This window comes from Neodiprion fabricii, chromosome 5 (genome assembly GCF_021155785.1).
Source record: "Neodiprion fabricii isolate iyNeoFabr1 chromosome 5, iyNeoFabr1.1, whole genome shotgun sequence".
Taxonomy (NCBI): Eukaryota; Metazoa; Arthropoda; class Insecta; order Hymenoptera; family Diprionidae; genus Neodiprion; species Neodiprion fabricii.
Window position 1 is genome coordinate 29,539,558 of NC_060243.1, and position 14,093 is coordinate 29,553,650.

General features: G+C 41.0%; 1 protein-coding gene across 1 annotated transcript in view; it reads left to right on the forward strand.

Moving 5' to 3' along the window:
* Nucleotides 1-14,093, forward strand: part of LOC124182816 — a 17,406-nt gene continuing 3,313 nt past the window's right edge. Inside the window, exons 1-22 of the mRNA XM_046570537.1 lie at nucleotides 1-423; nucleotides 511-555; nucleotides 697-1,747; nucleotides 1,856-2,219; nucleotides 2,357-2,666; nucleotides 2,762-3,569; nucleotides 3,643-4,147; nucleotides 4,232-4,373; nucleotides 4,454-4,627; nucleotides 4,854-5,414; nucleotides 5,485-6,379; nucleotides 6,508-7,585; nucleotides 7,682-7,969; nucleotides 8,036-8,239; nucleotides 8,329-8,484; nucleotides 8,563-9,702; nucleotides 9,950-10,311; nucleotides 10,499-11,883; nucleotides 11,965-12,149; nucleotides 12,267-12,421; nucleotides 12,505-13,679; nucleotides 13,791-14,002. Of these exons, the coding sequence (XP_046426493.1) occupies nucleotides 360-423; nucleotides 511-555; nucleotides 697-1,747; nucleotides 1,856-2,219; nucleotides 2,357-2,666; nucleotides 2,762-3,569; nucleotides 3,643-4,147; nucleotides 4,232-4,373; nucleotides 4,454-4,627; nucleotides 4,854-5,414; nucleotides 5,485-6,379; nucleotides 6,508-7,585; nucleotides 7,682-7,969; nucleotides 8,036-8,239; nucleotides 8,329-8,484; nucleotides 8,563-9,702; nucleotides 9,950-10,311; nucleotides 10,499-11,883; nucleotides 11,965-12,149; nucleotides 12,267-12,421; nucleotides 12,505-13,679; nucleotides 13,791-14,002 (11,259 nt within the window). The 5' untranslated portion in view covers nucleotides 1-359. The remainder of the gene's footprint in view (nucleotides 424-510; nucleotides 556-696; nucleotides 1,748-1,855; nucleotides 2,220-2,356; nucleotides 2,667-2,761; nucleotides 3,570-3,642; nucleotides 4,148-4,231; nucleotides 4,374-4,453; nucleotides 4,628-4,853; nucleotides 5,415-5,484; nucleotides 6,380-6,507; nucleotides 7,586-7,681; nucleotides 7,970-8,035; nucleotides 8,240-8,328; nucleotides 8,485-8,562; nucleotides 9,703-9,949; nucleotides 10,312-10,498; nucleotides 11,884-11,964; nucleotides 12,150-12,266; nucleotides 12,422-12,504; nucleotides 13,680-13,790; nucleotides 14,003-14,093) is intronic.

Consider the following 14,093-nt stretch of genomic DNA (forward strand, 5'->3'; position numbering starts at 1 on the left):
AGTTGGAATACTATGAAATTCCTACCACACAACTGCATACGATGCTGTGTCAAGCATATCCGTTTCCCCTTCAGAAAGCACAGGAGAAGGCAGGAAGCACTTACTTATCCAATATCGAACAAGCGTTGAATTAAATTAAATTCGTTCAGCTTCAACCCCAGTATTCCTTTGCCTGGCTTTCTGTCAACAAGTTGTTGTTCTGCAGTGAACTAGAACGTGATTTCGTTGGAGAAGAGAAGGGCAGAGATAAATATCTCATTAAGATCAGTTGCTGAGCCAGAATCGCCGTGCCACGAAACCAAATTTATTGGCAATGTTAAACACTTAGCTAACATATTTTTATTTAAACATCATTCAATATGAATCGTTTGTTAATACTGGTGTATCTGTGCCTTGTTGTCTTGTGCATCGATACTTATGCCGGTGAGTTTTCATATTTTTAGTTGGTGTTTTGAAAATGGTAAAAAAACTTCTACCACAGTTCACAGCATTAATTTGATCTCGTTACAGTGTACGTCAACGTCCCGGCCCTGTGCAGTCGCACAAAATGTTCCGGTGAGTTTTCGTTTCTTAAATATAACGTTAATAAAACATATTATGCAGAGTAACACTTTTGAAAAGTAGTTTCTTACAATAGAACGAAGAAAAACAAGTTTCAAACAATACGTGAGTGTACTCAAAATTTTGTTTCCACAGTTTCTGCCGACCACTTGGTAAAATTCAAGTATTTGCAAGGTGTGGTTTACCGTTATGCATACCAAATCGACGTCAGTACAAACCTGGGAGTGACGTTAAACGATCGTCGCAATGAATCGACCCTGCAAATTGACGCTGTGGTATCACTGAGTTTCACATCCCCTTGCGAAGGTCATTTGAAGCTGACGGAGTCGAGCATTTCGTCGAATCGTTCAACCTATGATGCTGAATTCCCCGACAGAGCTGGAGCTGAGTTTGTGAAAAACGTCGAGCAATATGCACTTAGATTCGCGTTTCGAGATGGTGAGATACTCGAGGTCTGCCCGCACCCCGAGGAACCGGTGTGGGTGCTGAACATGAAAAAAGGAGTACTCTCCATGTTTCAAAATACGATGAAAAGGTTTGATGTAAGCCATTCTTCTGAAGAACTGGACATCAACGGCATTTGCCACACACATTACAAGCTCTACGAAGCGAGGCAGACAAGTCTCTTATTAAAGAAAACAAAGAACATAGCATCTTGTACAAATAGAAACAAGTATCTCTCCGTTCTTCAATCGAACTCTTACAGAAGTCCGTTTTCATCAAATCCTCGAAGTTTTCGCGAGCCATTGTTGAAGTCTTCGAGCGATTGTGAAATAACATTGGACCACAACATCTACGAGGCGGTAACATGCGTCGACGTGCACATGCTCCGACCTTTATCCAACGGAAGAAGGGCCGGGGCGACAAGCATCACTCGATCATCGCTTAACCTGATCGAGGAAGTCTCCGACTTTGTAGATGTAGATGAAGGCGAAGGAGAGGACTTTCCATTGTCGAAAAGAGTCAACCTTTTGTACAACCATGTCGTTACTCTGAAACCAACGCACGGAGAGCTGCGAACGTCTCGCAACTCCCTTAAGAGCATGTGCAAGATGAGATCGGGTGAAGAACTTCAAGAGGAATTCTCCAAAGTGTTTACAAAGTTCATTCATTCTGCTCGTCTACTCAATTACCCATCTCTGTCAATGCTGCTGTTGCGTGCCGACAGCATCTGCAGAACGGGACGGTAGTATAAATTGACGATTCATCCTATGATACCAATTTACCGTCAATAAAACTGCGGTAAAAGAAAGTCTTATTTTAAATACTGAAGAGTCTTTATCACGATTTTCAGAAAGCACATAATCAATGCTCTGCCGTACATCGAAAGCACTGCTGCTCTGATGGTTCAGAAGGATTTAATAATACGGAAACAAGTGCCACTCGAAAAAGTTAAGGATTGGATATCAGGATTCGCTTTAATTCCACGCCCCGACAAGGAGACTCTCCGGGCACTCGCACCCCTTGTGGAGCATCAAAGCGAACTGGGTGATTCCCAATTTGACCTAGCTTACTCTAGCATCATTCACGCCTATTGTACAAACGTGGACAACAATTGCCTCCGCGTAGAGCCTGTTACTAGATTTCTGCGCTACGTAGAAGCAAAAATCGAAAAAGGCTGCCGCAGAAAAAGTCATTCGACTTTGGAAACGAAACAGGTAATTATCAGTGTCGTAGCTGGCGATATAATCTAGCTTGTAAATCATCGTTTTACGTTTCTCAGATGTAAGTAAAGTATTTGAGAATGAAACAAAAAAAGTAAAATCAATTATACATAAATTTTTTCAATTTACAGACGTTGGAAGCTCTGAAATCCATTGGAAATATGGGATTAGAAATTGAGGGATTAAGAGAAATATTGAAGGGATGTATCGAAGGTGCGGGTGGATATTTGACGATGGAGACAAGGGTGGCAGCCATCGACGCTCATCGAAGGTTGCCCTCATGCCAAGAAACAAGGGACGCTTTTTTTCTAAATCTTTACCGAAATTCTAGTCAAGATACGGAACTCCGAATCGCTTCGTATCTCCAGGTGATGCGATGCCCTGACTACAACGTGATAAAAATAATAAAGCACACGCTGAAAGAAGAGGAAGTCAATCAAGGTAAGTGTACTGCATTGCGATTGAAATAACGACAGTCAAGATGCTTGTAAAATTTAGTGAACAAAGTTAATATTTTTCAATATTTGTTCGCATAGTTGGATCGTTTGTTTGGAGCCATTTGAAAAATCTTCTGAAGTCCTCGTCGCCGAGTAGAATCGAAGTTCAGAGTCTGCTAATGGACCGAGATTTGGGAAAGAAATTCGACAGTGATATTCGTAAATTTTCCAGAAACTACGAAAGCTCATTTTTCTCGGACGAGTACAACGTTGGTGCTAATTATCAAACGAATTTAATATTCTCACCAAAGTCTTACATACCGAGAACCGCTACCATAAATGCGACCGTTGATGTCTTGGGCGAATCTATAAATATGTTTGAAGTGGCAATTCGTTTTGAAGGAATCGAATATTACGCAGAGAATTTTTTCGGACCTAACGGCCCGCTCAGTAACGAGAAAGTGAGCTTGCATTTTAAAAACTTTTTGAGGAGCCTAAGATCGGTAAATAGTGAAAACACAGGCGAGAACTATGCTGAGAAAATAAAAAATTTGCCCAACGTAATCGACAATAATTTTGACAATCCAACATTAAGTTTTTCCTTGAAAATCTTCGGCAACGACGTGCAGTATGTAACTCTGACTGGAGACAAAGAAATCAGAACCACTATAGCCTCCCTCGATCCTTGGGCAAAACTGATGAAAATCCTTTCCGGTAATGACGTGAAATATGAAAAAACTGGCATGTTCTTGGACTCTTCGTACGTCGTTCCGACGACCTCTGGTCTCCCTCTCCATCTCAGTGCTTCTGGCTCCACAGCTTGTAACTTTAAAATGTCTGGTTCTTTGAACAACAAGCGATTAGGAAACAGTGAGGCACTGGAAATAATGGGAAACATAGTGCCGAGGTAAGACACTTGATTGCGCATTAAAGGAAATGAAAACTTGGGCTAGCACTGTACTTTTGTATTACTTTTTCAGTGTCAGCGTAGACGTAACTGGTACAATGGTTATCGATGCTTTTTACAAAAGTGCCGGGATCAAGCTGAAGTCCAACTTATACAGTTCCGGGGCAGTGCAAGGACATTTAGTTGTGAAAGATATGCAATTGGTCAGCCTTAACCTAGGTCTACCCAACGAAAAAATTGAACTCTTTTCCATGCTCACGGACGTCACGTATCTCAGCACAAACGGACCCCAAACTGACGAAACCCCAGTAGGATTAATCGTCTCCGATCAAAGTACAAGGGAACTGAAGAAACACAACCTGATACAGATCGTCAGCAACAATACCTGCAGCTGGGCAGCCCTCGATAAAATTATAGGCCTCAAGTTGTGTACCACTTATCAATTTTCAAACGTGACTAAGAATCCAAACGCTGCCTACTTCGTTTTGAATGGGCCGACTCTGTTCAAGGTGTCTTTGATGAAAACAGACAAGACGATCAAAAGCTATCTTTTTGAATATAAGTGGCAACGTTCTGAGGTAAGCTAGAAATTATAACTATTTTGTACTGGGTTCCTCACTTTGCGATTAGACTCGATACAGCTTGAATCTTTTGTATTTCAGAATAAGAGTGACATCACGATGGTCTTCGATACTCCTGGATCTCTGACCAAGAGGGAGATGAGTGCTCAGATTTCATTCGACGCCAATAACCGCAATGTTTCTGTTGTCCTACGCGCAGCTGGTAGTTTACTAGTTGCTAAAGGTGATGATTTATCACTCGTGTACCAAACTTCACGTTCCTTGTTCGTATCGCAATTTCAATCAATATTTATTATTCTTCAGGAACTTACAAGAAAACAGACGATCAATTTCTAATAGACCTTGGCTTGGATGTTAATAGTACTAAACATCTGGACGCTAGTATTGGATATACCAGGGTGCTGAGTCACCACGGCTACAATTATAGTCCTAAATTATACTTGGCAATCAATAACGAACGGGTGGTTGAAGTTTCGGGCAAGTAAACATTAATAAAAATAATTTGTTCCTGTCGATTTTGCGGCTTCTCAATTTTGTCTAGCAAAAATATGATTCTACTCGTTTCTTGACTTTTAGAACAAATTTCTCTATTACATCAACAAACATATTTATGTTTGAAACATTGTCCGCTTTTCATTCACATAAGCATTCTACTATTTGATACATCCCTTAAAATTAACAGTATCGAATTTCCCAAAAATAGGTACAGTACAAATTACGGAGAAGGGGAATGTATCGCAAAGTGATATCAATTTACTGTTTGAAACGAAAAAATTCTGGAGTCAAATAAGGGGTTACATAATGCGGAAAAACGCCAGCGTTTCAGGGAATATAAACGTCGAATATCAGCTGAAAGAAATACAGGGTTCTGCTTCACAGAAGAAGGAAACCGTCCAAGTCGAAGTATCGCTGAGCAATCAGTCTCAGAAGGGTTTAACTCACAAAGCAGCCACTTTTAAGCTGCAATCCTCGGCTTATCCCCACTTAAATATCAACATGGGCGCATGGTACCGGCAAGCTTTAGGCCACCTTGAAATTCATACTGAAATAAATTCGAACCCCCACCTCCATGACGATAAGCACAAATTCACCGCTCAATTGGTTATTACCAACTCCAGAACTTACCTTTCCAACGAAGGAGCCAAGATCACCGCTTTTATTGCCATTACAAAACCGATACAAAACCTGGACATCAAGGTCGGAATTAGTCACTTTTCTCGTGGGGTAAAGACCATAAGCAGTGGTTTAATACGATACGCTCCAGGTAATTACACAATAAATATTCTCGAGTAATTGGTAGTAAAATTTTAATGTATGTTTTTTCTTACCTTCAGGGAAGGAGATTGCGCTCTTGACGACTGTGAAAATGCCTCGCGGAGCGATGTTCGACATTGAAGCCCATGTCAATCTCACGATACCAACATTTACCCCAATGCTGATAGATATAGATATAAAGGAGAAAACGCGGAACGAGTATGATGTCAAGCTGGCTGGCACTTGGTTCAGCGGCCACAATATGACCGCTCATGGAACTTACACAGATCATTCTACAGTAGCCATAATTGATCACACAGTGAAGCTTCTTCTGGATTCGCCAAGCTTTGCCAAAGATGTCGTGGTGAACTTGAAAATCTACAACGATGCGACAGATTTGAAGGTTGATCTGCAACTCGAGCAATCGGAACAAGAGAAATATGGTTTGATAGTAACACACGGCAGTCTAACTACAATGCACTTTCTGAGCTACCTTGAGTGCCGATACAAAAGCAACGTTTATTCCCTCACTGCAAACGTCGACAAGGAACGTGAAGCGAGAATCGAAGTTCACCTAGACAGATGGAAAGATGTTCACTTGATAGCGAGAGCGATAGATGAGCCCAACAAAAAAGAGGCCGGTTTAGAAATAAAATGGGATGCCAATCGGGACCCTGACCTTAAATTTGCAACGTCATTTCAATTCGTAAAGTTCTCCGATCCCACAGAGAAAAATTTCAGCACTATAGTCATGGTCACATACCCTGGGCGACTCGTCACTGGAAGTTCTATCTTAGCGCTTCGCGGACGTAATAATTACGTATCTGATATCCGACTGGAATGGTCGCCAGTGCATGCCGTTCACTTCACCATCAATGCCGACTATAACATGGAGCCAACTAACAAAATATTCAAAATAGAATCTCAGCTTCTCACACCTTTTGAACTATGGAAAAGGACGTCGCTTGATGCAAGGTGAATTATCATATCCAAGTTCATATGTAGAACTATTGAAATCTCTCACAGGTCGTTTGATCGATGTCAAACAGCCCGTGCTTTGTGGAATATCTTCTTCAATTACTATATCTTTGTTTTCTCCGCAGGTATATGCAGAACAACAATGCCGTAACGGCGAGAGGCAGCGTTCACTGGCAAGATTCACAACACTTCTCGATAGATTTGTCAGGAACCCTGATCGAAGATGATAAGGTGCTAGAATGGCAAGGAAATTATAAACTGGTCAGCACTATGCACCCTCTGAAGTGGATGAATGGTAACCTGACGCACAGATTATCCAATGGGAGGAAAACGGACACTCGTCTGCACATCACCTACTACCCAGACAAAGTATTGGACTTGAAAAGTTCTTGGGATTTAATCAAGGGAAAGGATGGCTCGTTCAATTTGACTGGAGTCCTGAACATGATATCCCCTCTGGCAGCGTATGAAAGAGGAGACGTAACCTGCAGCCTACAGTTTACTCCAAATTGGAAAATTCGCGGGGCAGTTTACGTTGACCTAGACAAAAGGAAGTACACGGGAAATTTGGTTGGCGATCTGGCTAAGATCAAGGAATCCATGGTGCAGTTCAATTTGACGACACCCATTGAAAGGTTCTCTACTTTACAGGGAAACTTTGGTTTGTCTGAGAAGGACAGACATGTCGTGGCCAGAATCGACGGGCCCCATGGAAGCGTAGGACTCGAGGCTTTGATTCAACTGTTTCTTCACGGATCCGACTTCAATTTCAAACTGGAAGTTGCAACGCCGATTGAACTGCTCGAACACTCACTTGTCGTTGCTAAATTGAACAAAAAGGAAGCCGATTTCAGAGTTGGTTACAGGAACATGACGGCTGGCTTCGTCGGTGTTTGGCGCTACCAAAATCTCACAGATTTTCACCACACCTACATTCTCTACACTCCTATGGATGGATTCGAGGAGTGCGGCATCGTAACTAAGCTTGTTGTTGAAAATGGTCCAGAGATTAAAAAAATGCTAATTGACAGTGAATTCTCAATTCGCTTTTCCGACACCAAATTCGGTGTCACTGCCAACGGAGGACCAAAACCTCCCCCATTCAGCATCCCCGAAATACCTGACCCAGTTACATCCTCTGCGGAAGTTTTATATGACTACATTGAGGACGAAGAGCCGTTATACTGGCAAGGACAGATTCTGGTGAGAAACTTGAACGTTTGTCGACTAATTGATGTAATTTCGTTTTGTTTCTCCCATAGTCATGGATTTTTACTTCATATTTTAAAAAAATTTCAGATCGATTTGGCCCTGTTTGAAACGATTGTCGGTGATCTGGACATAGAACATAATGATCCAAATTTCAAAGTTTTGGGTTCGTTAAAAATTCCTTCTGGAACTATTCGGCTTGATGATCGATTTCGTTTGGACGATTATGTCAACATGAAAAATGAGCTGAAGATTGACACACCGTTCCAATCCGCGTCCGAGATAACTTCCACCTACATACTTAGTTGTGACCTTATCAACAACGACTATTTTGTTGCAACGGATTTGAGAGTGAAGAATCACGCTAATTGGATGGAAGTAAGTATCGTCTTTGAGAATTATTGTTTGTGCGTAAGAAATAAATGTTTCTGTCCATAATTTCAGGCTGGTTATAATGTCAACTATACGAATCGTGGAGCTGCCGACGATTTACAAACTCATGATGTGACGTTCAGAATTAAAACGCCTCTGAAATTCGTATTGTACGTCGATGGCAAGATATATGTTGAAGTGGATGAAAACTTATACAAAGGAAAGTTTGATCTAAGCGGAAACGACTTCGAAATTGATCTTCTCGGATCTTATGAAGTAATTACTAAACACCCAATTACGTTGTGACTTAGTTTATTTGTTTGCTAGAATGATCAAACTCTATTCCTGATTGAATTTTCTTGCAGTCCGACGATGGTTATCTCGATACCATGATGCAAGCAAAAATTAACAGCTCCAAGTTTATCGTGCCAAAGACCAGAATCATAATAAAAAAAGACTTGACGTCACGGGAAAGTCAAATGGAATTTGGACTCAAAATCTATGAACCAGTTTTAAAAGTTGTGAGTTGATTGAGATGGAACGATCACGATTTTTATGATGATTATCATGTAGTAAATAATTTTTCTCCTACATTTTAGTATAATCTTCAAGGAGTTTGGCAGGTTGAAGGAACTAAGTTCATGAACGCGACACTACAACTGAACTCGCCAATTGAGATGCTTGAGCACGTCAGAGTTAGCATTCATCATGCGAATTCAATATCGGAAAACGAGTCGGCTAAATTGAACCTAGATCTTGTATACCGAACTGAAAGCAAGTTTAAAATTATCGGCGACTACAAAGACAAGATAGTGAGCGGCAGAGCGATAACTCCAATTAAAAATTATGAGACTCTTGAATTTCTTGGGAACGTCTTGAAAGTGAGCAACGAACTGCTGGAATTTGAAGGTGATTTGACCAGCGCTAACTCGGCAGAACCTTACAAAGTCTATGGCCAGATAGTTACCAAAGACGAAACTGTTATGTCAGTTGATGCGACGATTGTTCCTGCAAAAAATTCCATGCTGAAAAATAATATCACTCTGAGCTACGTCAAAGAAACTTATGGATTTAAGTTCCAAACTATAAACAGTCCGAGGGATTTGGCGGTTGATTTTAGCTGCAGAAACATACTGAATTGGAATACGGGTGCAAAAATATACAGCGCTGATCGAAATCAGATCGATTTCGAACTTGTCACTTTTGTTAATACTCAAGTAAACGGTAACGTTAGTGTATATGTACGTGGAAAAACCCCCTTCAAGAGTATAAAAAACTTCATGGTCAGTGGCGACATGCTTCTGTCTAATGTAACAGGAAGCGTCCAAGCCAATCATCATTTTAATCAAGACAGAAGTTACATTGAATTTAAATGGGGTTTACTCTACTTGGAGGACATGTATGCAAACGTTCTCCTTGATTACGAAATAAACAAAGCTAAGAAGCACGTTGAAACTAAGTTATTTTTCAAAGATCCTCACAATACAAGGAGGAACATTAACACAGGATTTGATGTTAACATCGATCACGAGCTTTGGACGTTCGGCAGTAATGCCACCATAGGTTTTATTGATACAGGCAACGTAGACGCTATATTTAGTTTGACACTACCACCACCTGAGAAAGATTGTCATACTGTTTTGGTTAGCTATCATTTGCTGAAGGAGCCGAAGAACACGAAGTACGCCATTGGGTACAACACTCAGGTCTCGAAAATCAATTATGCTTCAGACGGTTCGGTGAGTATCTAATTGAATTAAACAATTTTATTTTTGCAAAAGTATTTCTTATTCGTTATTCTCTGCACAAAAAATCTTATGGAAATCACAGTTTATAAAATAAAAGTTCAGGAAAAGCCAGATAAGTTATAGATAAGCAGTGAAATATTTAGAAGTAATGTTTTCACCATGACATAATCTTTAAGTTTTTCAAAATTCATAATTTGAAAACATATTTATCTTTTATCTCTTTGTCTTTGCTAAACAGCTGACAATAAACCCTCAAGACATCAATGCTCATCTGAGATTCACATGGGGTTTGGAATCTCATCAGACAGTGAATAACTTTGTCAACGTCTCATTCCAACCGAACGAAATCAGCTTCGATTATTCACTTCGAACGCCTAAATTCTTGCAAGAAGAAACTTTTATACTTCGTTTAGAATATAGCAAAGCGTCAACAGCTTATAATATCATCAATACAGACGTCTACTATCCTTCTTCAAAACGTCTCGGAACAGCACGCATCGTCTATGCCAGTCTCGCTAACGTCAATGGATCGTTCAACGCGTCCACTCCAATAGAAGGCATACCCTACATTGCTTGCAATTTCGTGGTCTACACAACAATGTAATTTTTTAGTCCTTATTCTTATCATTGTTTGCCAGTCTTCTTGTTAGTCGTTTGATGTGACTAAATTTGGATTCGAAATTCCTTTACTGGATATTGCAAAGTCTAGCCAGTTCCAGGATCACATTGTATGAAATATGTAATGTAAGTTTCATGTATGATAATACGAAATTATTAAATTTTATAGAAAGAACAACAAGAGACACGTGGAAGCGTTTTGGCCAGGTGAGACAGCACTTCTGAAATCAGAATACACGTATAACAGTGAGAAGCTCGATTCGACTTTGGAGGGCAGTTTGCAGGCTGAAATTCCTCTGAGCACTCGCCACAGTGGACTCCTGAAATACGGTTACAAAAAACGTCCACTGATCACTACTGGCCATTCGGAGCTGATTTACAACTCGCAGAGAATAGTTCACGGTGAATATAACTCGAAGAGCGAGTCGAGAGCTGGTTTTGAAAAAGATCGCATCGAAATAACCATTCAGAACAGTTTTAAACCGTTGGGAATCGTGTACATCAATCAGTACGAGTACAGCGGCGGTAACGCTGGGACAAATTATCCAACGACAGAATTGAAACAAGTTGATGTATACAGGCTGGGAAACCTCTCAGACTTTCACATAGCCGGCGAGACTCGCATAAGAACAACGCATACGGGTCAGGACATTCAAATCAAAGCGGTTCACTTGAATCGCACGGTAAATCTGCGCACAGATTACAAAATCCTCCCGGGAGAATTCGACCACAACGCTCGTTTGAGTCTGGCCAGCGACGCCTGGGCCTCGTATCATGTTAATATACTTAACAAGACAACGGAAGAAGTCGAAAACCAGTTTGTGGTACTAGACTTTGTTTATCCGAGGAGAAACTTCACCCTTGACGCCTCTTACAGCATTGACAGCTCGGACATAAACTCGGAAGCCATACTTCAATGGGACAGGGATATGGCCAGACCTCGAAGCGTAGGAACAGGTTTTCAGTGGAAAAAACTGCAAAGCACAGACTTGTTGGGACAGCGCCAGGCGGTGCTGAGTTTCAAACATCCTAGTTTCAAAAAAGACGTTACGTTCACAGCGAAATATGACAGAACTGATCCCAGTGATTTCATCAATGTCGCTTTGGTGGTTGACTACTCAAAAAATTCCGAAAAGCTCCTGGTACTGCGTGGCAAGGTACGCGATGAGAGCAGCTGGCCAGCGGACCGCAAATACAGCTATGAAATATTTGGTCAACATCCGATCACTAACTTGGACTTACGAGTGAACGGGACCCTTCACAAACACATGTTTGTGTTCGTCAAAGTTGAGAATCACGGCTCCTACAAGCGCAGTTTCTTTCCGGTGGAAAAAGGACAGCTATACGGATACATAGATCTGTCGAAATATGAGATTGAATTGCTCAGAGAGAATAAGGAGGTAGTCAAGCATCTGAAGACTAGGTACTATCCCACCCATCCGGAATACACTCTTAACGGATCGTTGGTTTATACACCAGACATAGACGCGACGGGGCAATTTTACCTCAACATTGACGAGAAGCTTACTTGGCTGATGGTGAATTACACCCCAGGTAAGATTCAACTAGAACTGTATTCGCAATGCTATGGATTGTAGCTGGTGCATGTCCTTTGAGATAATTACTGTTATTCAGATGCTGTCGAGAGTATGAGAATGTATGGAAAGATTCCTGACGCCCGTAATGTCGTTTTCGATATATGGAGAACCTACAGTGATGATCTCACCATAGCAGATGTCTCCTTTTACTTGCGGTTAAATCATTCTAAACTCGTTACGTCAAAGATGACGTGGAGACCAGAACTTAAGGAGGATGTCATGGTGTGTTTTTTATCATCATGCTGCGATGTAAACCTCAGGAAACACCAGCTTTGGGTCCACTGAATTTTTTGTAGAAGAATATTATTCGCTGAAATCAATTGTCAAACCTTTTTTCAGAGTACGGTAAAGGACTCATTCAACGAGGCATACGAGAGCATAGGTAACGATGCCGAATATTGGAAGCAGTATATAAGAAGTGAGACCGTCAGTGCTATTTACGATATTTGGGAAGACGCTCATGAGGATGTGAGCAAGTTTCTGGAGGATTGGAAGTAGGATAATTTTATTTAGCTTTCACAAATAGCACCATTGACGGTTAGAAACTGTTTAAAAATATTATTTCTCATGTTTTTAGCAACCTGAAAGAACTGCAAACCGATCTGGAAGACTTAGAAATATATCTAAATAAATCTTACAACGCTAATGAGTTTTACGTCAAAGATATCGTTGCATTCGGCTCCTTCGTGATTGACGATTTGTCTCTGAGAAGTCACATGCAATCTTTGCCGAACATATTCAACGAAATATGGGAGATTATGGGGGAATCTGGTCAGGCTGTAAGAAATTCCCTATTGTGGGCTATAGAAGCTGTCAAATCCGGTTACAACAAGCTATCAGAAATCGTGACGGCAATGTTGAAAGGTGATTCCATGGCTCAAATAGCGTCGATAATAGAAAAGTTTGTTGAAAAGTATGACAAATTTGTGAAGGACCTTCATGTCTCGTTTATAAAGTGGATGGAAAACCTCTGGGCAAATATGTCGACGGCTGCTTCTGACCAGTGGACAAAATTCCTGAGATATGTCGAGCCGTTATTTATAAAGGTGATTCACTACCTCGAAACAGTTGTTTGGAAGGCGAGCAAGGAGGTCCTCGACTTTTTGTACGATCGCAGAAACGAGATTATAACTTCACCTTACTTTGACCGTTTCACAAACTTCACACAGGATGTGGACAGAATATACAAAGACATTCAGGCCCATGACATAGTGACAAATGTCAGAAAATACTCTGGCATAATTATAACATTCATTAGAGAACGATACTTCACAATGGTGCCGTTTGGCGTCGAGCTTAAGAACGTCGTAGACGAGATAATAAACGAATTACTGGAGTTGACGAAGTTGCCGTTTTTGCATTACACGATTGAAAAAGTTCAACAACTTTACGCTAAAGCCAAGTACTTGTACGAGTACTTCGAAGTAGGCGATCAAATAAATCATACCATCAAATTTATCCATTCAAAGCTGACTGACATTAGTCAGACGGCTTTACAGGCGGAAAACCGGTATAGAGAAGCCAAAACAAAATTCATATTCAGTCCAGAAAAGGGGCTACTGCATCTTGAACAGAAACTTCCAATGTCTTGGCACGCATTCAACCAAACACCCGAATTCCAAGAGATCGCGGAGTATCGCGCCATCTCCGACTTGAAATCCTACTTCGTCACATCCAACCTGACCTTCTGGACTCTCTATTATCAGTATAAACCCTATACCGAGCCTTCCAGCTGGTTACCACCGTTCAAGGGTAGGTATTTTTCTATTTCGTCTCGAAGCAGCTAACGAAGAATAATTCATCACGTGTTTCACACCCAACGGGTTCTACGGAAGAAATTTACACAGCTTCGCTTCTTTCCAGCTCAAGCAATGATCGCTGGTGGTCAACATTACATGACCTTCGACGGTCGCTATTACGAATTTAGCGGAGAATGTACTTATCTACTTGCGCACGATTTTGTCCACAATCAATTTTCCGTCTTGATCAAATACAGTGTAGACGAGCTTGACACCAGTCATCAAATAATCGTTGTAACAGGAGGCAATGCGATTCAGCTGGACGTATTCAAGAACGTGAGTATTGTTGTCGACTCGACACGCATGGCAGTGCTTGAAAATAAATAAATCGCTAATATTTCGGTCTGTTCTATTCTTCTGTTTAATA